This window comes from Labeo rohita, unplaced genomic scaffold (assembly GCF_022985175.1).
Source record: "Labeo rohita strain BAU-BD-2019 unplaced genomic scaffold, IGBB_LRoh.1.0 scaffold_67, whole genome shotgun sequence".
NCBI classification, from domain to species: Eukaryota; Metazoa; Chordata; class Actinopteri; order Cypriniformes; family Cyprinidae; genus Labeo; species Labeo rohita.
In genome coordinates this window covers 730,568-758,377 of record NW_026129601.1, presented here as the reverse complement: position 1 = coordinate 758,377, position 27,810 = coordinate 730,568, and the positions used below count along the sequence as shown (strand labels likewise).

Sequence of the window (27,810 nt, the reverse complement as noted above, 5' to 3'; positions counted from 1 at the left end):
AAAATATACAAAAATAAACCTACAAAACAATACACATACATTTATTTACAATTTATTTTTAAACTGAAACAATGTAAATATTTTTCCCTGCAACAAAATGATTTCACATTCAGTGTTTTCAATACATGTAAATTGTTCTTACAACAATTACACCATCGTAATATCAAGGCAAATCAATGCAAAAGGCACAAAATACACATTCTTATTTGGTGCATATGTACTCTTAACATCATCAGGGTGCATAAGTGCATATGGTATGGGCAGCTTGCATGTTTTGGAAGGCAGATCTTTCACCTATAGAGTGAAAGAGTTAGGCACATCATTAAACAAAAAAATGTCAAAGATGATCATGAACTCTTCAGCAGCTGGAAACTTGTATCAGGCAAGAATGGGACCAAATTCTAACACCAAAACTCCAGAAACTCAAAACCTAGACATCTTCAAACCGTTTTGAAAAGAAGAGGAGATGCTACACCATGGTAAACTTACCATAGTCTGTAACTACTAATATATGTTTTACCTGCTAACTTTATTCAATCAAACAATCTAGGAGGTTAATAATAACACAAGAAATAATAATTCATATTATTATGAAGTCCCAGTTCAATCCAGAATTCCACTCCTTCAATACTGCAGTGAATTCTAAACAGTAGAGAGTATCATTTTTGTTTTGTAAAGAAATTTTACAAAAGAAAACATTGTAGCATTCTACATGTCAGTGTTTTTACGTTGTTGAGTGATAAAGTGTGCTTTTTTTTTTTTTTTTTTGTAAAAACCTTTGCTAGAGTTATGGAACAATGATTGATTTGAGACTTTAATGAAGTGTTTTGGTAGTTTTAGTGCATTTTGAATGTGAAATAAGCTGCTGTGTCAAGTTGAAAGATGTTCAAGACAACTGTGAAGAGTTTTGAAAAAGTGACTTATTGAGGAAAAGTATTGAAAAATGCGTCCTAGAAATTGTAAAAAACATAATATTTATAACATTTAATATGTTACAAAAAATATGGACACACACACTGATCATACCGTCTTTATAAGGATTTCTGACACATTTATTCTGACTGTTCTGACAGAAGTTGAGCTGCAGTATTAATGTCATGAAGAGACTCAATAACATCTCACTCTTAATGATTTATCATGCAGCTCAAAGCATTATGGGTAGAATCTCTCATCAGTCTATTCTGGTTCATCAACACAGTTTCAATGATGATTTATTACCGACTCTAAACCCAGGATAGAGCTGCTGAGTGAATGTGGTCTGGACTGTGTGGATGAGTCTTGTTGTGTCAGAGACGCTGTAGAAGGACAGAGTTCCTGCACTCACATCCACATACACTCCTACTCTATGACTGATGGGTTCTACAGGGAGACGAGTTTCTATATTATTGTGTATGAATGAGTAACTGGAGTCACAGCAGAACAAACTCCAGGACTGATCATTATATCCAAACACACACTCATTACCCAATGCCTTCCTGCTGATGCTCTTAAATGACACTGATAATAACACACGTCCACTCCACTCAATCTCCCAGTAACAGCGTCCACACACACTCTCTCTACACAACACCTGATACACACTACCAAATCTGTCTGGATGATCAGGATACCACTGATTCCCATACACTCGTGTCATCTTTCTGTTCTCCTCAGACAGTCTGACATATTTGTTTGCTGTGTTTGGATCCAGTGTGAGAAAACAGGCATCTGAACACAAGAACAGACACATTTATAACACAACAACAATCACTACAGCTGCATGTGTGTGTGTGTGTGTGTGTGTGTGTGTGTGCACACCTGGTATTCATCACGTTATGGGGACCAAATGTCCACACAAGGATAGTAATACCAGTAAATTTTGACCTTGTGGGGACATTTGTGAGGTCCCCATGAGGAAACAGGCTTATAAATCATGCAGAATGAGTTTTTTTGAGAAAGTAAAAGTGTGCACAGTCTCCTGTGAGGGCTAGGTTTAGGTGTAGGGTAGGTGTAGGGCGATAGAAAATAGGGTTTGCACAGTATAAAAACCATTACGCCTATGGAATGTCCCCATAAAACATGTAAAAACAACAATGTGTGTGTGTGTGTGTGTGTGTGTGTGTATGTGCTTTTGGTTTATATATCCTGGTGGGGACTTAAACCTGAATACACATATACTAATGGGGACTCATGTCACGATGGGGACCTAAATTGAGGTTCCCATGGGTACAAAAGCTTATAAATCATACAGAATGAGTTTTTTTGAGAAAGTAAAAATGCAGAAAGTTTTCTGTAAGGGTTAGGTTTAGGGGTAGGGTAAGGGGATAGAAAATACAGTGTGGAGAGTATAAAAACCATTGCACCTATGGAGAGTCCCCACAAGGATAATAAACCAGACGTGTGTGTGTGTGCATGCGTTTGGAGACGTACATTTCTTTAGTCCTGCTGTAATCCGGGATTCTCCTCCATGATCCACACTAGAAAACACAGACACATTCAGTCAGAAAACATACTGTTGCTATGTAGTTGCCAAGGTACTGAGGGTGGTTGGCTGGAAGGGAGTTGCTATCTAGTTGCTAGCAGACTTGGGTGGCTGCTATGCAGTTGCTAAGGGACTTGGGGTGGTTGCTAGGCTGATTCAATGTAGTTGCTAGGGTACTTGCGTGGCTGCAGTGATGTGGATAATATGTTCTGGGTGGTTGCTATGCAGTTCCTAAGGCACTCAGTGTGGTTGCTAGGGTGTTCCTATGTAGTGGTTAGGGTGTTCTGGGTGGTTGCTAGGCTGTTGCTATGTGGTTGCCAAGGTACACAAGGTGGTTGCTAGGGTGTTGCTGTGCAGTTGTTAGGGTACATGGTGTGATTGCTAGTAGGGCTGTGTATCTGGATACGGGACTGCAGTGAATTTCAGCAGAATTGAGTGAAACAGCTGTTTATTACACACTGAATACTGTAGGATCAGTGATAACTACAGGCAGAGCAGACAATTGAGCTAATATATTAATACAATCATCTTTACATTGTTGGTAGGTTATCACTGCACAAATTAAAACACTTTCTACCTTTAAAAAAAAAAAAAAGAGAGAGAAGTGTTCTTAACCCTCTGGGGTCTGAGGTGATTTTGGGTCCCTTTAGATGTTTTGACTTGCCCTGACACTTGTGCTTATTATGTGAGCAAGATGGATGTACATGTTTGCATTTTTTAGAAAAAAAAAAAAAAAAAAAAGGATTATGCTTGATTAGTAGGTTTTGGGAAAATAAATGTAGCTGAAATAAGGCCATAAAACTACATAAAAATGTATAGCCTTGAACAAGGCTTTCCACTCTTGTAGGCTAGATTATTTAATTCAAAATTATGTGAAAATGATCCTGCTTACTCTTTCACAGAAAACAATATATAGATTTGTTTTGTGATTGAAAGAGAATATGCGAGGAAGTGAGAATGGCCCATCAGTGTGACTGTCACTATGAGGCAGGAAACAAAGAATGTGAGGAGAGTAAGACAATGGGGGTTTTGGTCATTTGTATTTTATTTACAACACAATATAATCAAAACATACATAATGAAGGTCAAAGACACATTATTGTATTCACTGACCTAACCACAGAGATGTGAACAGACCTTGTATCATTCCTGTTAAGCAAGTGAAACTAGTAAACCATACCTGATATTTAAGTGTTTGCGGCTTCTTTCCATGGATTCAAGATTAAAAAAAAAAAAAAACATCAGTAGTCACAGAGCTTATTTTATCATAGAATATCAGTATAGATGAACATCTGATGAGCGCTTTCAGAGGAAAACAGTTTGAAAGACTCGAGTGAAAGTCAGCAGGATTCATCTGCGATGCAGGTATCAGATCACTAAAAAACAAGCAACAGAAAAATTCTCTGAGCATGTTAATTTCAGAAGCATCTCTATATAATGATTTTGCATGCTTTGTACTATTGTAAAACACTTTATATCTGAGACACAAATTGTTATTGTTTAGCATGTTACAAACCTCTATTTGTGAACAGAGTATCCTTAATAATAAACATGATCTAGACATTCTTAGACTCGCAGTAGTCATCATGTTACAGTGAACACTCAAATTACTTTTATATTGTATTTTGTTTTATATTATATAGAGCATGAACCCACACCCACCCACCCATATATATCATATAGAGCATTCACTCAAAATCAGGCTTCAGTACAGAGTAAAACAGGAGTTAAGTCCTAAAGGAGTCCTAAAATTAGGATTGACACAACCATTATTTTAAAGAGTTTCTCTTAAATCGGCAAGTTGTGAGCTACCTTTAACATTAAGATGTTTTGTGAATATAGGCCCTCATGCTTTGTGAATATGGTCCAAAGCTTCTTAAGTTAAAAAAAAGAGCACTTACCTTGTAAGTACTTCTGCTTCAATAGCATCCTGATCATGGGTTTGAGCCAGACGGGTGCACTCCTGAAATGCCCTATCGCAATCTGAAAGAAACTGTCTCAGTGCCATGAACCTGCTGCTGCTATATAAACCACGTTCTTCTTCTAATACTTTCTCCCTTGCAGCCAAATTTTTTTGGCTCCTCCTTAAAGGTAGATATACCAGATGAGGTAGGCTCAGCGTAACCATTTGGTAAGTGTTAAGTCTCATGAATAATTACAAAAAAACAAAGGCATGGATTGGCACATTAATCGTCATAAGAAAGACAACAAGCTGTTATGACAGGCAGGGTCAATGTGAAATTCCTTCGTTTTATTTAAATTTAATGTGGCATAGTCTCTTGTTATGTGTTTTAATATAAAAAATATATTTTCGGCACCAATAGCCTCGTGGGTAGCGTGCCGACATATAGCGCCATTGCACTGCGGGCGTCCTGAGTTCGAATCCCAGCTCATGAACCTTTCCCTTCATTTAAAAGTAAACATATCAGGCTTTCTATAGATATCTCTCTCATGTCTCTGTGTGGAGTATTTGCTGAGTTTTAGTTCATTTTAGTGATGCATTTCTTAATGACGATCACAGAGAACAAAGCAGCAGACTGCATACCCTGTTTGTTTGCTTTATTTCACAAAACCACAGAGTGTTGTTGTTATTATGAGTGTACACAAATAAAAGGAGACTCCTTACAGATTCCATTAATGTATTGCTCTTAGCTGTACAATCAAAAATGACGGAGTAATTGAAGGTCTTTTTTGGCGTTTTCAGAAAAACGTCACAAAGCGTTTTTGGACCCCCGAGGGTTAAAAGGCAAATCTCTGCTTTTGTAAATTTTCTCGATTTAAGAGCTCAAACTCCATAATTCTCCTTCCCTGAACTGTATGCGTTAATGTGTGTGTATGTGTGTTTTCAATAGTTGTAGTTTTTGTATCTTAGAGTAATTCAAATCATTGTTTAATTGCAAAGAGCACTGTCTTGTGTATCTTATGCTTATAAAATTCTGTCTGTGCCCAGATCTAGCTAACCTAGCTCACAGTTAATAAAATAAAATATCACTTTAGTTAGGGGCCAAGCACCACTCTGGAAGTCTATGGCAGCCCATAGAACCACTTGCGGGAAAGTTGTGAAATTTGGCACACTGATAGAGGACAGTCCCATCATTAACCACAGCAAGCGCAAATGAATTCTTTGAAAAGCACACAAAAATGTATGTGAGGTTATATCTCTGCAACAGTTTGGCATATTGAGACCAAACTTGGTGTGTGTAATAACAAGCATGACTTGAGGCTACCTGCAGTGTTTCGGCACAGTGCCACCTAGTGGTCAGGAGATATGTAAAATGGCTTTTTTTTCATGCTGAGTCCAACCATATCCAATTTTCCCATGTCAGCCATTTTGAGTGTCGACCATATTGAATTTTGCCCAAAAATGCTATATTTTATGAACACATTGACATATCATTACGAAACTCTGTATGTGTCTTCGGCACCATGCCCTGACAGTACTCAAAAAATTTGGATGTAGCGCCATCTTGTGGTCAAAAGTTATAACGAAATTTAGAAATCTGCTTATAACTTTTGTTTTAATTGGCCTATTCTAATGAAACTAGTCTTGATATATTCCTTGGATCATGCCAAGATCATTGATACCAATTATGCCATAATTGGATGAACTTCCTGTCCGCCATTTTGATTTATGTTGAAAACCTACTTTTGCGAACTCCTCCTAAACTGTTTGTCCGATTTTCACCAAATTTGACTCAGATCATCTTCAGACCGTGCTGACAAAAAGTTATGGATTTCGTGTCGATGCTTAGTAGGAAACGGTTTTCGCTTAGCGCATCAACGAATTTGCTGGAAGGATGCCAAACTGCATCTGAGGCTGTATCTCTGCAGAACTTTAACATATTTGCACCAAACTTTGTATGTGCCATTGTCACCTCACACTGACTATGCCACATAGATTCGGTAACAGTGCCACCTATTGGTCAGAAGTAATACACCATTTATTAAACATTAATAATGAAATTTCCAAAAATGCTAATAACTTTAGTGTACATTGGCTTACTCTAATAAAAAATGTTATATTCGTCTCGTTATATTCCTTGGATCATGTCGAGAACACTGATACCAATTATACCATAATTGGGTCAACTTCCTGTCCGCCATTTTGATTAATATTGAAAAACTTTTTTCAAACTCCTCCTAGACCTTTGGTCCAATTTTCACCAAATTTGACTCGGATCATCTTCCGACCATGCATTTCATGTCAATAGATGAAATGGTTTTCATTTAGCACATCAACGAATTTGTTGGAAAGATGCCAAACTGCATCTGAGGCTGTATCTCCACAAAGCTTTGACATATTTACACCAAACTTTGTATGTGCCATTGTCACCTCACACTGACCACTTCAATTTGGTAACAGCGCCACCTATTGGTCAGAAGTAATACACCATTCATTAAACATTAATAATGAAATTTCCAAAAATGCTAATAACTTCTGATTGCATTAGCCTATTGTAATGAAACTGGTCCCAAAACATCCCTTGGATCATGCCGACAACATACATACCAATTATACGATAGTTGGTCGAACTTCCTTTCCACCATTTTGATTAATGTACAAAACCTACTTGTTCGAACTTCTCCTAGACCGTTGGTCCAGTTTTCACCAAATTTGACTCAAATCATCTTGAGACTGTCTTGACACAAAGTTATGGATTTCGTGTCGATAGACAAAACTGTTTTCGTACAGCGCCACCACAAATTTTAGACTTGATGCTCTGAGTCTGACTCTGAGGCTCTATTTCTGTGAAGCTTTGACATAATGACACCAAACTTTGTGTGTGTCATTGTAACCTCACACTGAACACACCACATTGATTTGATAAACTATTGGCCACCTATTGGTCAAAAATGATAAGCCAATATATTGTATTATTATTGGTTGTATTTATGATTTTTTTAGCCATTTCAATTGATATCATCCTAAAATGGCTTTTATTACTCATTGTTGTAGTCGGTCTGTTGCTACTTGCTGTGCTTAGCTCCTCAATTTGCCTCTTTAGTGCTTGGCCCCGCAATTGCTGGTTGCAGCTATATTTATTCTTCCGTTTCTTCCGCTCTGGAAGTCTATGGCAGCCCATAGAACCGATTGCGGGAAAGTTGTGAAATTTGGCACACTGATAAAGGACAGTCCCATCATTGACCATAGCAAGTTTGGAGTCTCCAACTCACACTCTCTAGCGCCACCACCTGTCCAAAATTTCAATAATTTTATGCTAATAACTTTTTAACTGTAAGGCACAGAATCAAAATTCTTTTTTCTTCTGAATCCTTGGCTGATGCCGAGTTGAATGAAGTCCAAAATTCCAAAATCCTAAGATTTAGTTTTTTTCTATAAAGTTTTGTTTGTAAAACCTACTTTTTCGAACTCGTTCTAGACGGTCCATCTGATTTTCACCAAAATTGGCTCAGATCATCTTCAGACCATGCTGGCAAAAAGTTATGGAATTCAAGTCAATTAGTCAAACCGTTTTCGAATGACGTGCGAACGATTTCTACGAAAAGCAGGCAAAAATGGATGCGAGTGTAACGAGGACGCTGAGGCAAAGGTAGAATCTAAATGCGGGTGTTTATTAAAGGAAGCAGAGTACACAAAAGCAGGCAGAGGGTCAATACCAGAAAGGCAGTCCAATAGCATACACAACACGAACGTAATCCAAGCAGCAGAGAGTTTAAGCAGGCAGTGGGTCAAATACCGAGCAAACAGTCCAATAGAGCAACCGTAGCAACAGGGGGAATCCAGAGAGCGATAGTCAAAAGGCAGATAAAGGGTCAAACCTTGCAAACAGTCCACACAGGCAAACAATCCAAACAGGGGTAATCCGTAAACTCGATAATCCAGAGGCAGAGCAAGACAGCAACAGGTAATCAAACAGAGTAATTAAGAACGCTCGGTAAGGCAGGTGAAACTGGCAATACTTCGCAAAGTATTGAGCACATGGTCAGTCTTTAAATAGTCCCAAACAGGAAGTGACAGTAGAAGCAGCAGAGGGAGCGTGCAGGCAGTGCTAGGGTGAGGGCTCCCTCTGTTGGCTTGGCGTTACAGAATCCCCCCCCCCAGGAGTGACTCCTGGCGCTCAAAAAACAATAGTCCAGGTGGGTGGGGAAACAGAGGCAAAACAGGGGGTGGGACGGGGGACCCTCTGGGGGCATGGGCACAGATTCTTGGGCAGGCATGGCAGGGAAGTTATAAATGGCCTTCATGGCCGTGACAGGACAGGCAGAGAGTCTGTGGGGAAACGCTGCCCCTTTAGGAGGTTCTGCAGCTGGAGCTGCCACTTCTGGGGGCATTGGCGCAGACTCATTGACAGAAGAGGCCTTTGGCGTAGACTCGTGGACAGACGAGACCTCTGGAGCAGAGTTGCGGACAGACGAGGCCTCTGGAGCAGACTTGTGGACAGACGAGGCCTCTGGAGTAAGCTCGTGATCAAATAAGGCCTCTGGGGTAGACTCGCAGTCAGGCGAGGCCTCTGGAGCACAGTGTGCAGCCCACACACTGAATATGGCAACGGCCATTACCGGCAGCACAGTAGATAGTGGGATGTCTGTTGGACTTGAGGGTATGGATGCTGTGGACTTGTGGTTTGGGAATGTGGGTTCTGCGTGGCTTGGGAGCGTGGGCTCTGCGTGGCTTGGGAGCGTGGGCTCTGCGTGGCTTGGGAGCGTGGGCTCTGTTGATATGTGATGAGACTTAGGAAGGTCAGTGGGGACCTGGTGAGGTTCTGGTAGGACAGCCGTGGCTTGCCTTGACTCAAGGAGATCTGCCGTAACTTGACTTTACTCAGAGAGGTCTGCCGTGACTTGACTTGACTCAGGGAGGCCTGCCGTGACTTGACCTGGCTCGTGCAGTCCAGCTGTGACTTGACTTGACTCGTGAAGGTCAGCTGTGATTTGACTTGGCCCAGGGAGATCAGCTGTGGCTTGACTTGGTTCATGAAGGTCAGCTGTGGCTTGACTTGGTTCGGGAATAACAGCGGCAGCTTGACTTGGCTCATGAAAATATGCTGTAACTTGACTTGGCTCATGAAGATCAACTGTGGCTTGGCTTGGCTCGGCTCAGGAACAACAGCAGCAACTTGACTTGGCTCATGAAGAACAACCGTGGCTTGGCTTGGCTCATGGATGACAGCAGTAACTTGACTTGGCTCATGAAGATCAACTGTGGCTTGGCTTGGCTCAGGGAAGACAGCAGCAATTTGATTTGACTCGTGAAGATCTGCTGTAACTTGGCTTGGTTCATGGAAATCAGCTGTGGTTTGACATAACATAGACAACCCAGCTGTAACTTGACTTGACTCAGGAACAACAGCTGTAACGTGACTTGACTCAGGAACAACATGGCTTGACTCAGGAATAACAGCTGTAACGTGACTTGACTCAGGAACAACAGCTGTAATGTGACTTGACTCGTGGGGAACAGCTGTGACTTGGCTTGACTCGTGGGGCACAGCTGTGACTTGGCTTGTCTCGTGGGACACAGCTGTGACTTGGCTTGACTCGTGGGGCACAGCTGTGACTTGGCTTGACTCATGGGGCACAGCTGTGACTTGGCTTGACTCGTGGGGCACAGCTGTGACTTGGCTTGACTCGTGGGGCACAGCTGTATCTTTGCTTGACTCATGGAGAACAACAGCTGTGTCTTGGCTTGACTCACGGAGAACAACAGCTGTATCTTGGCTTGACTCATGGAGAACAACAGCTGTATCTTGGCTTGGCTCATGGAAAACAGCTGTGACTTGGCTTGATTCATGGGGAACAGCTGTGTCTTGGCTTGACTCGTGGAGAACAGCAGCTTTGGCTTGACTTGACTCTGTTGCTTGACTTGACTCTGTTGCTTGACCGGACTTGGAAGCTTGACCGGACTTGGAAGCTTGACTGGACTTGGAAGCTTGACCGGACTTGGAGGCTTGACCGGACTTGGAGGCTTGACTTGACCCTGGAGCTTGACTTGACCCTGGAGCTTGACTTGACCCTGAGGTAGCAGCCGTGACATGATGGAGCGCCATTTTAGCTGCCCATACAGATATTAGGGGTGAGTCCAGCACGTGGGCCATCATGACCATAGGCGAGAGCTGACTGCAGGCAGCGGCTTCCGAAAGTTGGCCGCGGGTTCTGGAATGGTGGCCATCTTGTGGAGTGGCTTGGAGACAGCGGCCATCTTGTGGAGTGGCTTGGAGACGGCGCCATCTTGTGAACTGGCTCTGGGATGGCGGCCATCTTGTGAACTGGCTTTGGGAAGGCGGCCATCTTGTGGACTGGCTCTGGAATGGCGGCCATCTTGTGGACTGGTTCTGGAATGGCGGCCATCTTGTGGACTGGCTCTGGAATGGCGGCCATCTTGTGGATCGGCTCGGGGATGGCGGCCATCTTGTGGATTGGCTCGGGGATGGCAGCCATCTTGTGAACTGGTTGTAGGAGGGCGGCCATGACAGGTGCAGACTCTGGACGGGCAGGCATGGCGTGAGCAGGCCCTGGAGCAGCAGGCATGGCGTAAGCAGGCTTTGGAGCGGCAGACATGACTTGAGCGGGCTTTGGCTTGGTGGACGTGGCTTGAACAGGCTGTGGTATGGTGACTACTGGAGGATCACGGGGTCTCTCATCCGCAATCCCCAGAGTAAATGAGGATCCACTTAAAAGCAGGGCATGATCAATATATTTTTCCAGAGACCAATGAATCTTTCCTCCAGGTAGCCACAAACGAATGGGATCATTTAAACCATTGCGAAAAATGTCCTTTAATGCAGTGTCATTAAAACCCACTAGGTCGTAAAGTCCACAGAAGTCCTCCACATATTCCTCTATCGCCCTGTCGCCTTGACGAAGGCAGAGGAGACGAGATACTGCTGGGTTCATATTTAAGTTCGTGTGTTCTGTAATTTCCACTGGATTCTTGGTAGGCGAAGTATTCTGTAACGAGGACGCTGAGGCAAAGGTAGAATCCAAATGCGGGTGTTTATTAAAGGAAGCAGAGTACACAAAAGCAGGCAGAGGGTCAATACCGGACAGGCAGTCCGATAGCATACACAACACGAATGTAATCCAAGCAGCAGAGAGTTTAAGCAGGCAGTGGGTCAAATACAGAGCAAACAGTCCAATAGAGCAACCGTAGCACCAGGGGTAATCCAGAGAGCGATAGTCAAAAGGCAGATAAAGGGTCAAACCTTGCAAACAGTCCACACAGGCAAACAATCCAAACAGGGGTAATCCGTAAACTCGATAATCCAGAGGCAGAGCAAGACAGCAACAGGTAATCAAACAGAGTAATTAAGAACGCTCGGTAAGGCAGGTGAAACTGGCAATACTTCGCAAAGTATTGAGCACATGGTCAGTCTTTAAATAGTCCCAAACAGGAAGTGACGGTAGAAGCAGCAGAGGGAGCGTGCAGGCAGTACTAGGGTGAGGGCTCCCTCTGCTGGCTTGGCGTTACAGTGAGGATATATCTCCTCAACGGTTTGGCGTATTGAGGCCAAACTTGGCGAGTGTTATAACAAGGATGACTTGAGGCTACCTGCAATGTTTCGGCACAGTGCCACCTAGTGGTCAGGAGATATGAAAAATGGATATTTTTACTTATAACTTCTGAATAGTTAGGCCAAAAATCACGAAACTGGTCTCTTTAGATTCTGTGTATCATGCACAAATTTTTCCATGTCAGCTATTTTTGGTGTCGGCCATATTGAATTTTGTCCAAAAATGCTATATTTTATGAACGTTGATACCCATTATGCCAAAATTGGCCAAACTTCCTGTCCGCCATTTTGATTAATGTACAAAACTTATTTTTTCGAACTCCTCCTAGACCATTAGTCCGATCTTCACCAAATTTGACTCAGATCATCTTCAGACCATGCTGGCAAAAAGTTATGAATTTCGTGTCAATGTACAAAACCCTTTTCGCTTAGCGCATCAACGAATTTGCTGGAAAGATGCCAAACTACATCTGAGGCTGTATCTCTGCAAAGCTTTGACATATTGACAGCAAATTTTATATGTGCCATTGTCACGTCACACTGACTATGCCACATCAATTTGGTATCAGTGCCACCTACTGGTCAGAAGTAATGCACCATTTATTAAACATTAATAATGAAATTTTCAAAAATGCTAATAACTTGTGATTGCATTAGTCTAATATAATAAAACTGGTCTCAAAATATTTTTTGGGTCATGCCAACAACATACATACCACTTATACCATAGTTGGCCAAACTTCCTTTCCACCATTTTGATTAATGTGCAAAACCTACTTGTTCAAACTTCTCCTAGACCGTTGGTCCGATTTTCACCAAAATTGAGTCAGATCATCTTCAGACTGTCCTGACTCAAAGTTATGGATTTCGTGTCGATAGACAAATCAATTTTTCGTACAGCGCCACTACAAATTTTAGGCTTGATGCCAAAATAATTCTGAGGCTGTATCTCTGTAAAGCTTTGGCATAATGACACCATAATTTGTGTGTCATTGTCACCTCACACAGAATGCATCACATCAATTTGAAAACAGCACCACATATTGGTCAAAAGTGACAAGTCATAAAATTATATTATTGGTTGTATTTATGATTTTTCAGCCATTTCAGCTGATATTATTCTAAAATGACTTTAGTTACTTGTTGTAGTCGATCTGTTGCTCCTTGCCGTGCTTAGGTCCTCATTCTGCCACAATTGCTGCTTGCAGCTATATTTTGTATTATTATCGTAGGCCACAAAAATAATAGAAACATCCAGAATTGGTAAGATATACTAAGTTAAACTCTTTGCTGGACAAATAGTTGAAAAAGTTGATTCAGTTTAATCAACTTGATTCTGAATCCTTTGTATTTAATTCCTAATTGAACAGTTTAAACTTGACCTAATTCCTTACAGTGTGTGTGCGTGTGTGTGTGTGTGTGTGTATATGTATATATGAGTATCACGGTACAGTATATAGCACATAGCCACTGAGTAGTTGAAATAGGAAAATGTAAAATCTTCTTGCTAGACATACTTCAGTTTGTCCAATGAACAGGTTGAATCCAACAGTTTTTCAGTGAGTAGTTTGACTCCTGAATCTCCTGGGTGATTGTAGCTCAGATCCAGCTCTCTCAGGTGTGAGTGGTTTGAACTCAGAGCTGAAGACACATAACAACAGCCTTTTTTTGTCACCATACAGCCAGACAATCTGAAAACACAGTAATAGTCCACGTGACAATCAGACAAATCTCTTTCACACATTCATACCATTTTCAGCCATTAATTATTCATTTATGGTAAATGTATATGAAAAAAATGTTAAATGCCATGTACACATTGTAACTTAGATGATAGTAATGGCTGTCCAGTGGAGTTGTGTCACTGGTGTTACTGGAAAAATATCATTTAAAAACATAATTTAACATCACTTCTGTTTTAATCTATTTGACGTCATTTTCTACACTATAATACCATAATTTATATTAATCACATAAAACAGGGACTAATAGGCAAGAGTGAAATTGCCGTTAGTGTATTATTTCCACCCATTACTGAAGAATTCAGTTTCTGTTTGTTCTTAAAGGTTAAACAATTCCAAAATAGCTGTAATTCTGACATGCAAATGCAACAGTGCATATTATTTACATGTAGATTGTCAATTCTATGTGGTATGTAAGACACTCTTGCTCTCTCTCTCTCTCTCTCTCATTGCACATGCAAGAGAAACACAGAGCTTTTGTACTTCATTTACAACTGTCGCGATTTAGCTCAAACGGAAATGTATATAAATAATTACAATTAATTAGGATTAATTACAATTATTTATATCAGCTGCCAGTAGTAACTGTAGCAGAATCAATTTTCATCAACTAATCTGTTCGCCCAGCGAACATTCAGTATAATCTTTATATCAACTTTAAGAAATGATATTTTCTTGGCCACAGAAAATAACTTTCTTAAAGTACCGTTGCATTAGAGCATGTAGCTCGAATCGGAATCGTAAAGGGACATTAATTTGCAAGGCAGAATCAGAATCAAAACTCATGTAATTTGTGCACAATAGTTTATTAACGAAGGACTAACACATAACTAATCTAAACAAACAAACACAAAGTCACTCATACATGGGGGAAGGGTCAGTGAGATGCAGTTAGAGAGAGACAAGGAAATGAAGCTATGAAAAGAGTCAGTTAACCACCTGCTGTGAAACCATCAGTGCTGTCTACAGCTTATACTAAACCTCTGTTTGTTTAGTTAAGTGTACAATACTTGCATTGCCTTAGTCGTTGAACAAGTGTCCAAATGCAGTCTCTGGTGAAGGTCTTGATGGTTTGGAGAAGTGGTGGTTTTGGAATTGCAATCACGTTCTTCCGGGTCCGAAGAGTGATGAATTCCAAAGATGTCCTGACTCGTTGGTGACTGGGAGTTTCTTCCCATGTGAAAAGTGAAGAAGAACCAAGAGCTGAGAGGGACCCAGCTGAAGTCCTGTGATCTTTGGGGAATGGAAAGACAAGGCCGCAAGGCCTGGCGCACGCTTAGGGAAGTCCTGAAGAGTTCTAGCTCATCTTCTTGGGTTCTCCAAGAACCACTGACTGGCTGAGGCGAGTCATGAAGATGAATTCCAGGCTTGAGTGGAACTGTCTGGCTCGTGGGTTCCTCCACACGGGCAGCAATCGGAAGATGTTGCAGACGAGTGAAGAGAGTAAAGAGTAAAAGAACAGGGAGAGCGTTCAATCGTTTGAAGCCTTTAAGCCCTCTGGAGGCTGTGCCTCCAGGAGGTCCATGAACCAATGGTAACTTTCATCTTTGGAGGGAAAGTTTACGACTCTTTGTCCATGAGCATGGTATTTTGCATGTGTAATTCGATTGGGTGCTGATGCAAAACTACTAAGGTTTCTTAAAACACTAACATGTTGCAAAGGTATCAACATCTAATTTACACACCATCTTTTAGATCATTAAAATACGAACTCAAAGAGTCCAAGCATGGCATAGGTGGGTTATACTACTAGTCATCTATCATAACACATGCATAAAACAGTAGAAAGACAAATACAAATACAACAGACAAAATTAAAATACAATGCAGTAATACTGTACACAATGACCTTGGCTATGTGTGATAGGAAGGTCAAAGAAAGGTTTGTCGGTGAATGAATAGGAAAGAGTCCATTTCTATAGGCATTGTGTCTTTCCTATAGAGAAATGCAGTGTGCTCCGTTTGCATTCCTTGAGGCAATAAAACCTGTGATATCAGATCGTTGTCCTGGCAACTGAGCCCTTTTGGGGTGTTAGTTGCTTTGGGGGGTTGTCTCCAGAGCTCCAGCATGTAGCTGGCCTGTTGTATTTGAAGACTATTTGTTAAATGTAACAATTAATGTATGTCTGATTGGTCCAGACGCTACACAACTATAAACTACTGCATGTGACCATGTAAAAATATTTAGGAGCACCAGTGCGACTGACTCAGTCAGCATATTTGTGTTTGCGCTCAGGGGAGCTTCAAATGTTTCTACTTAAAACAAGTTTTTGTAGCATTAGGTAAAGTATCACAGACATAACTCTCATATCTCATATTTCAGTCCCTGAATGCAGTGTTAATCAGAATCCACTTACTGCTCAAAACATTTTTTTTCAGTGCTGAGTTATGCAAGCTCACAAATCCTCTCATTAAAAAACAAAATATAGACAGGCTGTAAATAAGAGATTAATTGTGAAGGGTAGGGAGCTTTATTGATTATTAACGGCTGCTGGTTTAAGCTCCTTATGGTCCTTAGCTGGTCATGTGCTAGTCCTAAGCAACTAGCTTCTGCTCAAGACTAGCTTAGGACTAGCACATGACCAGCTTAAACCAGCAGCCATAGATAGTTCTGTAGCATCTGGACCAATCAGACATACAGTTATTTGTTACATTTAACAAATAATCTTTAAAACCAACAACCCAGCTATATGCTGGATTTTGGAGACAACCCCCCAAAGCAACTAACACCCCAAAAGGGCTTAGTTGCCAGGGTGACCATCTGATATCACAGGTTTTATTGCTTCAAGGAATGCAAAGAGAGCACACTACATTTCCCTGTAGGAAAGACACAATGCCTATAGAAATGGACTCTTTCCTATTCATTCACAGACAAACCTTTCTTTGACCTTCCTATCACACATAGCCCAGGTCATTATGTACAGTATTACTGCCCTGTATTTTAATTTTGTCTGTTGTACTTGTATTTGTCTTTCTACTACTTTATGCATATGTTATGATAGATGACTAGTCGTATAACCCACCTATGCCATGTTTGGTCTCTTTGAATTCATATTTTGATGATCTAAAAGATGGTGTAAATTAGATGTTGATACCTATGCAACATATTAGTGTTTTAAGAAACCTTAGTAGTTTTTGCATCAACACCCAATCGAATTACATATGCAAAATACCATGCTCACAGACAAAGAGACATAAACTTTCCCTCCAAAGGTGAAAGTTACCATTTTGGACCTCCTGGAGGCACAGCCTCCAGAGAGCTTAAAGGCATCAAACGATTGATCGCCTTCCTCTCTCTTCACTCTTTTGTGGAAAACTCTCCGATTGCTGCCCGTGTAGAGGAACAAACGGGGAGCCTGAGCTGGCACAAGATGTGCCCAGCGGGCCCGACAGGCGCCAGCATTCAGAGCTGTGGCTCTTGACCACGAAGAGCCAGACATTTCCACTCAACTCTGGAATTCATCTTCATGACTCGCCTCAGTCAGTCAGTGGTTCTTTTAGAACCTACAAGGATGAGGAGGATGAGCTAGAACTCTTCAGGACTTCCCTAAGCATGTGCCAGGCCTTGCGGCCTTGTCTTTCCATTTCCCCAAACATCACAGGACTTCAGCTGGCTGCCTCTCAGCTCTTGGTTCTTCACTTTTCATATGGGAAGAAACTCCCAGTCACCATTGAGTCAGAACATCTTTGGAGTTCATCACTCTTCAGACCCGGAAGAACTTGATCACGATTCCAAAACCACCACTGCTCCAACCATCAAGACTTTCACCCGAGACTGCATTCGGACACTTGTTCACCGACCAAGGCAATGCAAGTATTGTACATTTAACTAAACAAAACAGAGGTTTAGTATAAGCTGTAGACAGCACTGATGGTTTTACTCTGGTGGTTAACTCTTTTCATAGCTACATTCTCTCATCTCTCTAACTGCTTCTCACTTGCCCTTCTCCCATGTATGAGTGATTTTATGTTTGTTTGTTTAGATTAGTTATGTGTTCGTTAATAAAACTCTTGTGCACAAATTACATGAGTGTTGATTCTGATTCTGCTTTGAAAATTAATGTCCCTTTACGATTCTGATTCAAGCTACATGCTCTAATGCAATGCTACTTTAAGAAAGTTATTTTCTGTGGCCAAGAAAATACCATTTCTTAAAGTTGATATAAAAATGATACTGAATGTTCCCTGGGCGAACAGATTAGTTGATGGAAAATTAATTCTGCTGCAGTTACTACTGGCAGCTGATATAAATAATTGTAATTAATCATAATTAATTGTAATTATTTATATACATTTCTATAATTTTTTTTTGGCTGCTGTAATTGTGTTTGTAGAGCACATTTGTTATAGCAAAAAAGCCAAGAAAAAAAGTCTGATTAAAGGTTTTTGGTTAATTATTATTGGTGGTGTAATCATCATCTAGTGGCCTGATTCACTGATCTCAGTGATTAACGCTTTGGCATGTACGATCACACTGGTGTGATCATTCTTGGCTGGTCCCTGAAGCTACAATCACACCAGTGTGATTAGAATGTTGAGCACATTGCGTGATCAGCTACTGAATTCAAATCTGTGTCCGCGCTTCGGCTGGTGCTGAGCCAGATCAGACGTGCTGATCTTGTCATATTATCACAACTATTCACTGTTTTCAACCATATAATGCTTATTTTAGGTTCCAGACATTTAAATAGACATAAGTACTAGCAAAACCATAAATTTATATTTTGTAAAAACACATGCTGATGTCTATGGAATCGGCAATAATAATCCTACAAATATGATCTGACGTCAAGTTCCTTTTCGATCGCAAAACATGTCTTAGAAAATGTACACCAATATATTATTTTCTCTGAAAGAGTGAACGAGATGATTTTCAAATCATTTTGTAGAAAATATTTTTAGCCTACCACATCCAGTTCTCAAAAGTTTTATGAAAAAATGTAGTTTTTCACTAACCACGCATAAGCGTTTTCTCAAAAACACAAACATGTACATTCATGTTGCTTACATATTATTGTAGCGTTGTGCCACGTGACAAGCATGATGCGTAGCCATGGAAACAATAAGGCAATACATTCTAAAATAACAGTTGCCTAAAAAATCTCACACTGGGGCGCTCAACTAGAGTATTTTAAGCTCACGTGTGAAAGGGTTAATCTTTTAGTTTCATAATATTCACAGTAACTGTATGAACTATTATGGATGTTCATCTTATGCACAAAACTTAAAATCTATGACACACACAGACATCAAGAATCAGCATATGAATCTCAACAATGGTGACATTCAAAAGCTGCATGCTGGGAGTCATGGGGGAGTTTTCTATTCTCCTGTTAGCCAGCATGCAACTTTTGAATGTCACATTGTGTGTTATTAAGTTTATTGATTTGTTTTTACTAAAACTATGTAATCTAAATGGATGGAAAATTTGCATGCAGTTGAATTAGTTAAAGTTTAAGTTTAGGCCGCAACATTTTTTTGAGCAAGATATGACGATTTTTGATCATGGACAGTTAAAATGTTTCCACAATCTTTTGAAGAAATATCATAGTATTGTGCTACAATGCACATTCAGTTGCAGTTCTGGCGCATCCACCTCAATATACTGTATAGCGCAACATACGTTCACATCAAATATTAACTCAGCTGTAGAGTTACACTCACAGGACGTATTCACACTTATTCACAATCACAAAAGTGCATTATTTGCATCTGTTTTAAAGCCATGCCGGTTAAACATTTAATTTACATGCCGTTCTGACTTGAACTTTTTTGCGCTTTGCCTACCTAAAGCACACACACACACACACCCGTTAAACAGCAACTGATTACTGCCGCATCTGATTGATTCCACATCTAACAGACTACTGTCAAAAAAGCATAGGGTTTACATATAAACACAGTAGGTTACGTCTTAAAATGAAAGTAAACTGTTGAGAGAGAAATGGATGCATGCAGCTCTTAAAGCGACAAAACTAAACATGGTGCCGTTTGTCATTAAAGGTATAGTTCACCAAAATATAAAATTTGTCATTATTTACTCACTGACATGTTGCCCCAAACCTGTATTAATTTCTTTCTTGTGCTGAACACAAAAGAAGATATTTTGAATAATGTGGATAACTAAACAGTAGCTGGTACACATTTGATAGTAGAGGGGAAAATACTATGGAAAGCACTGTTTGTTTTATTTGTATATATGTGTATTTGTAATGTATATCTTTGTTCTTATTTTCTAATAACAAATATAAAATACAAAGTTTTGAAATAGTTGTCACGTTATCAGAGGGATGAGACCAGAGGCAGATATTAGTTGATATTAGCAGAGTCCAAGTAGTAAGCACAGCACAGAGTCTTGGTTGTAGCGATGGAAATCTGGGGAGAAGAGTGAGGAGAGGTCTGGAGCTAACATGAGGTTGTGAACGGTAGACCAGACAATGATGTACTGACTGCAAGGCCCTTATATAGGGCGGGGCTGAGTGGGAACAGGTGTTGGCAATCAGTACTCCGGTGAGAGCGAGCGAGTGTGCTGTGACGTCGACAGTGAGGGTGGCTGAGGTGAATGCCTGACATTACCCCCTCCTCCAGGGGCAGCTCCCGAGGCCCTAACACAACATCAAAGGCGACCACGACCGCGAGGGGCAAGACGATCCGGGTGGCTACGATGGAAGTCGAGCAAGAGAGCGGGATCGATAACGTCGTCTCTGGCCACCCAGGATCGTTCTTCTGGTCCATACCCCTCCCAGTTAACGAGGGTAGGACCAATGTAGCGGGGACTCAGCTTACGGCAGGGTAACCGAAGACGTAGGTCGCGGGTGGACAACCAGAATAGGTCCCCGGGGTGGTATTGGGGAGTGACCCTCTTTCTGGTGTCTGCAAACCTCTTATGTCAATGGATGGCTCGTTGAAGATGGTGATGAGCTGAGTCCCACACTCTCTCACTCGCTTGGAACCAGTGGTCAACAGCTGGTCTCCTTCCAGGGAAACAGCGGAGGCTGATAACCGAGTACGCACTGGAAGGGTGTTAAGCCGGTAGTGTCTTGGCGAAGGGAGTTCTGTGCATACTCGGCCCACGGGAGGAACCTGCTCCAGCTGTGTTGGTCCTCTTGACAGTATGACCGGAGGTAACGTCCGAGCTCTTGGATCTTTCTCTCAGTCTGGCCATTAGTCTGTGGGTGATAACCAGAGGAAAGGTTAACAGAGATGCCGAGGAGTTTGAAAAAAGCTGTCCATACATGAGAGATGAATTGAGGACCCCGGTCTGAGACAATCTCTTCTGAAAGATGTGTTGGAATAGATGTTCAGCAGTTTCCAGGGCAGTGGGGAGTCCCTTTAACGGAATGAACTTGCAGGATTTGGAGAATCCGTCTACAGTTACTAGAATGCAGGTGTTACCTTCACAATTGGGTAGGTCGGTGACAAAGTCGACTCCAATATGGGACCAGGGCCTCTGAGAAATGGGAAGTGGTATCAGCTTTCCTGTAGGCAGATGACGAGGTGTAATAAACATAGGACAGACTGAGCAACTCAGGACGAACCTGGTGACATTGCGGTGCATACTGGGCCACCAGTAATGACCTTGAAGGAGCGAGAGGGTCCGTCTGCTGCCTGGATGTCCAGAGCCCGGAGACTCATGTACGGTGCCCAGAAGGTGTAGACGTTGGGAGCTTGGCACGTAGATCTTTCCTTCTGGGCACCCTGACGGAGCAGGCTCCTGGAGGGTGGCGTGACGGATATTGTTTTCTAAGTCCCAAATAATGGGACTAACGATCACGCTGGGTGGTAAGATGGGCTCAGGTTCGGCTGGAGAGTCTGCAGAGAACTGACGAGAGAGTGCATCAGCTTTGGTGTTCTTGGTGCCCGGCCGGTAGGTGGTCCTGGTCCATTTGCACTCCTTCAGCACTGATGACGTAACCCAGAAACTGGACGGAGGATCGATAGAACTCACACTTCTCCAATTTCAAGTAGAGACTATGTTCTCGGAGCTTCTCGAGGACCTGCTGGACGTGCTGGCGATGGTCGGTCAAGTTCCGGGTGTATATAAGGATGTCATCAATGTACACCACGACAAATCAATGGAAGAACTCCCAGAACACCTCATTCATAAACATTTGGAAGACCGAGGGACTGATGGAGAGGCCATACGGCATGACACGGTACTTGTAGTGCCCGGTAGGTGTAATGAATGCCGTCTTCCACTCGTATCCCACCTGAATACGAATGAGGTTGTATGCACTCCGCAGGTCCAACTTGAAGAACACTTGAGCTCCTCGGAGATCCTCTAACGTAGCTGGTACCAGGGGAAGGGGATACGGCTGCTGAATGATCTGTGAGTTGAGCTGGCGATAGTCGATACAGGGACAGAGACCTCCATCCTTCTTGCCCACGAAGAAGAAACTCGAAGCGGCTGGCAAGGTGGATGGTTGGATGAAACCTTGTTGTAGGGCCTCCGCGATGTACTCCTCCATTGCCTGGACTCCGGGATGGACAAGGGGTAAATTTTCCCTTTAGGTAGTTGCGCTCCAGGCAGCAGCTCAATGGTACAGTCCCATGGCCGATGAGGTGGTAGCAGAGTGGCTGCCTGCTTGCTGAACACATCCTGGAACGCCATGTACTCTGCTGGTATTTCAGGAGTGATTTCAGGTTCAGGACTTTCAATCTTGGTGGATGCTAAAGGTATGGAGATGGATCGTGGAAGAGGAAGTTCAGACAGACATTGGTCATGACATAGTTTACCCCATTGGAGGATATCACAGGGGTCCCAACAGAGTACGGGGGTACGGAGGTGGAGCCACGGGTGTCCCAGGATGAGGCAGACAGTGGAATCCTCCAGTACCAGTAACCGTAACTGTTCCTTGTGAAAGAGGCCGACTTGCAACGTGATGAGGGGTGATGAGTACCGCACTTTACCACGCCCCAGTGGTTTTCCCTGTATCGTCTTTACTGCATATTTATGGTTATGTCATTGTTGTGTAAGTTGGAGCTGATCTAAGCACTCTTGGGATATGAAGTTGACGGAGGAACCTGAATCGATCAGAGCAGAGACGGAGAGAGAATTTCTTGAGGAATGGAGAGTGACGGGTATTAAGGATAAATTGGATATTTCATGGGGTGTGGGGGCTTGACTGGACAGTTTCAGATGAAGTGACCATTGTTGCCGCAGTATAAACATAATCCAGATGTAAGGTGTTGATTGCTTTTTGTTCGTGTTAGCTGTGAGTAGTCAATTTTTCATGGGTTCTGGTACTGATATTATATTATATTCATATTATTACATAACTTGCATTACTTGTAATGCGTTACCCCCAACACTGTATTCAAGTGCTTGCAAAACTCATCAGTATTCAAGGAACTTGTTTTACCATAGAATATCAGTGTAGTTGAACATCTGATGTTGGTACAAATTATTATTAAGCATATTTTAAACACGTTTGAGCAGATATTTGCAGACAGAGCAACAGTAAAGATTGGTCAAAGCATTCTTAGACATTACTTTTATATCATCTAAACATTAAGGCAATTTTTGTGTTGTATTGTTTATGAAACATAAAACCATCCTAACACCTTAGAGATGCATTGAAAGGTCATATTTTAAAATGTTGCACTCAATTTCATCCATTTTAGTCAGAAACAACACATCTAATACCAGTAAAAAAATATTACTTTCACTGTATAAAGAATATCCTCTGCTGGCTGTAGCCACGTTCGCGTTCTGTTTGTAAGATAAACAAGCAGCCTATTCCTCTCGGCGCGTCAAAAACAAGGCTTATTCCTCTCAGCACTTTCTTCCAAAAACGAAAGTATTTGACATGAAAATGTTGCTGCTTTGTTTACGAGTTAATGTGGGCATTTACATGTGGCACATCTCTCACGTGGATGTTTGTAATATCAATAGTGCGAACAGCGCATGGGCGTGACCTAATTAGAAGTAATGAGCTCAGAGGGGAAAAAGAGGACATTGCGTTGGTTTCATATGGATTACTTTGTTTTTGATAAGATCATTTAAAAGTAGACATTTTAAGCTTTCTATAGATGTATCTCTCATGTCTGTGTGTCATGTATTTGCAGAGTTTCAGTTCATTTTAGTGACGCATTTCAACAGGATATTCACCGACACTGAGAAGACTGAAAGGACACCCTGTATATTTTCCTTATTTTAAAAAAGCACAAAGGTTTGTTGATATAGTAACCATACACAAATTAAAAAACACAGAAATCCTGGGAGCAGAGTGTTCAGGGAAAGGTGTACAGATGTAGCCTCAGGTAGGTCTGTACCATGGCACCGAGTCTAGAGGAGCCACATGAATCAGAGAGAACCAGAGGGGACAGTGCGATATCTCTCAAGTTGCCAACAATTCCACCTGAGCCTGACCACAAGCTCTTCAAATCTGTTTCACCACCTCGGGATGAAGCCTCCAAACTCTGGGCATTGGCTCCTGCCTCGACAGGACGTCTGCTTCTATACTGAGATACCCAGGGATGTGAACTGCCCTCAGCGAGAGGATGCGACCACACAAGGACCTGGTGCACCAGCCCGTAAAGTACACACAGCCTCTCTTCCTACACATGAAGCTTTCACCGCACATGCTTTATAGCTTTCTGGCCTCTACTTCACCCCACCTATGACATCTCGCTTCTCTATTATACTGTTTACACACGTGTTTCAGAGCATGGTTACACTGAAGGCATTCCTAATGCGTTTTGACGCAGCTCGAGTTTCTGAAGGGAAACCTTTTTTCATTTAGTTAAATGTACGATACTTGCATTGGCTGCATTGTCGTGGATCGAGCATCCGAAGGCAGTCTCGGATGAAAGTCTTGATGGTTTGAAGCAGTGGTGGTGCTGGAATCGCGATCACGTTCTTCCAGGTCTGAGAGTGATGAACTCCAAAGATGTTAATCTGACTCTGTGGTGATTGGGAGTTTCTTCCCAGGTGGAAAGTGAAGAACAGCAAAGAGCTGAGAGAGACCCATCTGAAATCCGGAGGCCGAAGTGAATCACTAAATATTCAATGGCCATTGTCACTCCCTCGCATATTCCCTTTCGATCACAAAACAATTTTAATTTAAATAAGTATATTTTTTTTTTGTGAAGGACTGAACGAGATGATTTTCACATAATTTTGTAGAAAAAACTCTAGCCTACCACATCCAGTTCTCAAAAGTTTTGTGAACAAATGTTCTGAATGCGTTTCTTGGTCTTATTTCAGTGACTTAAAAAAATAGATTTTCACTAACCACGCATAAATGTTGTTTTCTCAAAAGCACAAACATGTACATTCATGTTGCTTACATATTATTGTAGCCCAGTTTGTGCTGATTACAGTGTAACCAGACTTTAGCTATTAATATGTTTTTAAGATACTGAAAAAAGTACAAATGTCAGGGCATGTCAAAACTTCTTCAGGGCCCCAAAACACCCTCAGACCCCAGAGGGTTAACAGCCTTTTAATTAACAGAGTAGAATAATCATGGCTGATAGTAAGGCATGTAAACGTAAAAGAAAACCAAACTGGATGCAAGAACAACTCTTACTTCTTGCCCAACTTGTTCAAGAAAACAAGGATATAATCAAGGGAAAATTTGGAGTTGGGATAACCTCAAAAACTAAAAAAGATGTGGGGGAAAATATATGTGTGCAAATAAATGCAGCTTTCCCACTTTTGTCCAGAAGCAAAGATGACTGTGAAAAGCGCTTGTATTCTTTGCAAAGTCAGGCAAAGGCAGAGATTGCAGAATTCAAGCGACAAACAACTGCTACAGGTAAACAGACATTATTTTCAAATTGACCATAATGTTTTCACATAACCTTGTTATGCTATTGCAGATTAAAATCCTTAACCTCATTAAAATATTTATTGCATTCATAAGGAGCTGCCATTTGAGGGTTGTCAAAACTTTGATCTTTGGCGTTGTTAGGTTTTTTCTATTTGTTGGTGAAATGACTGCATCCCTGCAAGTTCTGCAACAGTCATAATACCTTCGTGTAAGGATCCATCCACCAGCCCAAACGCGGATGTCAGTGGCCTGGTTGAAGGTTTAATGCATGTTTGGTCTTTTCACAGTGCTTCTGCAAAATTCACTTAATTTATCAGAATTTAGTTTCAATTTTAATCTAGCTCCATGTTTAATCTGACTCCAATTTCATATGATCGTTAAAATTTAGGCGCTTACTCTAATTTACGCTGATCACAAATATCAATTAAATATGAATTATTAATTATTTGATTATTCTGGAAATCCAATACTTTTAATTATCCGTTCGTCAGGGACCCGAGGACGCTTAATATCTCACGGTGGCCATTTTCCGCGGATCACACGATCACAAACTCGCCAGTCTGATGTTGAGTCAGAGGTATGTAGGTGACTAATACCCTTTTTGCCAGCCGCCAACTGCTTGCCTTTACAAAAAGTGTAGTTTGCTTTAGTCTTCTCCCGTACAACTTGCTAACATCAGTGATAGACAGAAATCAGGAGGTCTCAGATGAAGTGCCAACTGCTCCATTCAATCCTGAGCCTGCAGTTTGCTCTATCCTGGTTATAGATTTGCGGTAGCATCAGCCTCCACATACTCTACTAGTAATAATGATTTCAGAAGAGATTAGAATAAATCAAATACAACATTTTATTTGTCAGGTAAAAATGTATCATGCCAATTACAATGACAATCCAATTCAGAATTAAATTCAGTTCCAATTCAAATAGATACATAACATCAATTACTCAAGGATAAATCTAAGAGTGGGAGATGCATACCTGACCACAGAGAGATACACAGCAGCATGTGAGAGATTTGGAGGCAAAGCTCCAGATGTAAAATCAGTTGTAAAAACATAAAGACCTTTTGGTTTGCCAGGAGATCTCGTGACCCAGGGTCACACCTGGCTGGAGATTCTCACCCGACCCTAAGGGGAAAACACACCCTTCAGCAGCAAAACACAATTCAACAAAAGTTTTCGATCTTCCACATAATATAATTGACTGCTGTGAAAGTGAGACCATTTTACCAATCACCCAAAGACCTTTAGAACGATACCAAACATGAAGGGGAAGAGCAACATATTCACAAGATGTAACACAGGTAGTATATGGATGTTCTTGGTGACTTTCAGTGGAATCTTTTGGGGTAAAAGTGTGAGATGCAGAAGAGGAGAGGAGAGGGGGAGAGGGGGAAGGGGGTCATAAATGAGCAAGGGGGGTGGAGTTGTTTGCCCTCTTTAAAACTAGCCACAGCAAGACAGCTATATTATAGCATCTTAAATCCTAAACCTGCAACCTTGACACACTTCCCACATCTTTTTTCAAAAGTGTGTTTAACTGTCTAGAAGGAGATCTCTTAGAAGTGGTAAACACCTCACTTCTTTCTGGGACTATACCAAACTCCCTGAAAACTGCAGTTTTTAAGCCTCTTCTGAAAAAGAGTAATCTTGATAACTCCACATTGAGCAACTATAAACCAATATCAAAACTTCCTTTTATAGGCAAGATTATTGAAAAGTTAGTTTTCAATCAGTTGAACAGCTACTTAAACTCAAATGGATACCTGGACAATTTTCAATCTGGTTTCCGACCACATCACAGCACAGAGACAGCGCTCGTTAAGATAATAAATGATATTTGCTTAAATTCTTATTCTGGCAAAATATCAGTTCTGGTACTACTAGATCTCAGTGCTGTGTTTGACACTGTCGATCATAACATTCTTCTAGAGAGACTGGAAAACTGGGTCGGGCTTTCTGGGATGGCTCTTAGTTGGTTCAGGTCAAACTTAGAATGGAGAGGTTATTATGTGAGTATAGGACAGCATAAGTCTAAGTGGACGTCCATGATATGCGGAGTCCCTCAAGGCTCAATTCTAGCGCCGCTCTTGTTTAGCCTGTATATGCTCCCACTAAGTCAAATAATGAGAAAGAACCAAATTGGCTATCACAGCTATGCTGATGATACCCAGATTTATCTAGACTTATTGCCAAATGACTACAGCCCCATTGATTCTCTCTGCCAATGCATTGATGAAATTAACAGTTGGATGTGCCAGAACTTCCTTCAGTTAAACAAGGAGAAAACGTAAGTCATTGCATTTGGAAGCAAAGAGGAAGTTCTTAAGGTGACTGCATACCTTGACTTTTGGGGTC

The 27,810-nt window shown here is 41.5% G+C and overlaps 1 protein-coding gene across 2 annotated transcripts; it reads right to left on the bottom strand.

The window, feature by feature from the left end:
• Positions 1-69: 69 nt before the first annotated feature.
• Positions 70-26,100, bottom strand: LOC127161554 (stonustoxin subunit beta). Of its 2 annotated transcripts, XM_051104298.1 has the most exons (4): positions 26,050-26,100; positions 13,452-13,625; positions 2,410-2,456; positions 70-1,707 (listed from the first exon to the last, which is right to left on the bottom strand). In XM_051104298.1, the coding sequence occupies exons 2-4, from the start codon at positions 13,610-13,612 to the stop codon at positions 1,190-1,192; spliced, it is 726 nt and encodes a 241-aa protein (XP_050960255.1). In that variant the 5' UTR covers positions 13,613-13,625; positions 26,050-26,100; the 3' UTR covers positions 70-1,189. The 2 variants fall into 2 exon arrangements, with proteins under 2 accessions (XP_050960255.1, XP_050960254.1); XM_051104297.1 differs by lacking the exon at positions 26,050-26,100 and having other exon boundaries at positions 13,452-13,627.
• Positions 26,101-27,810: the final 1,710 nt, after the last annotated feature.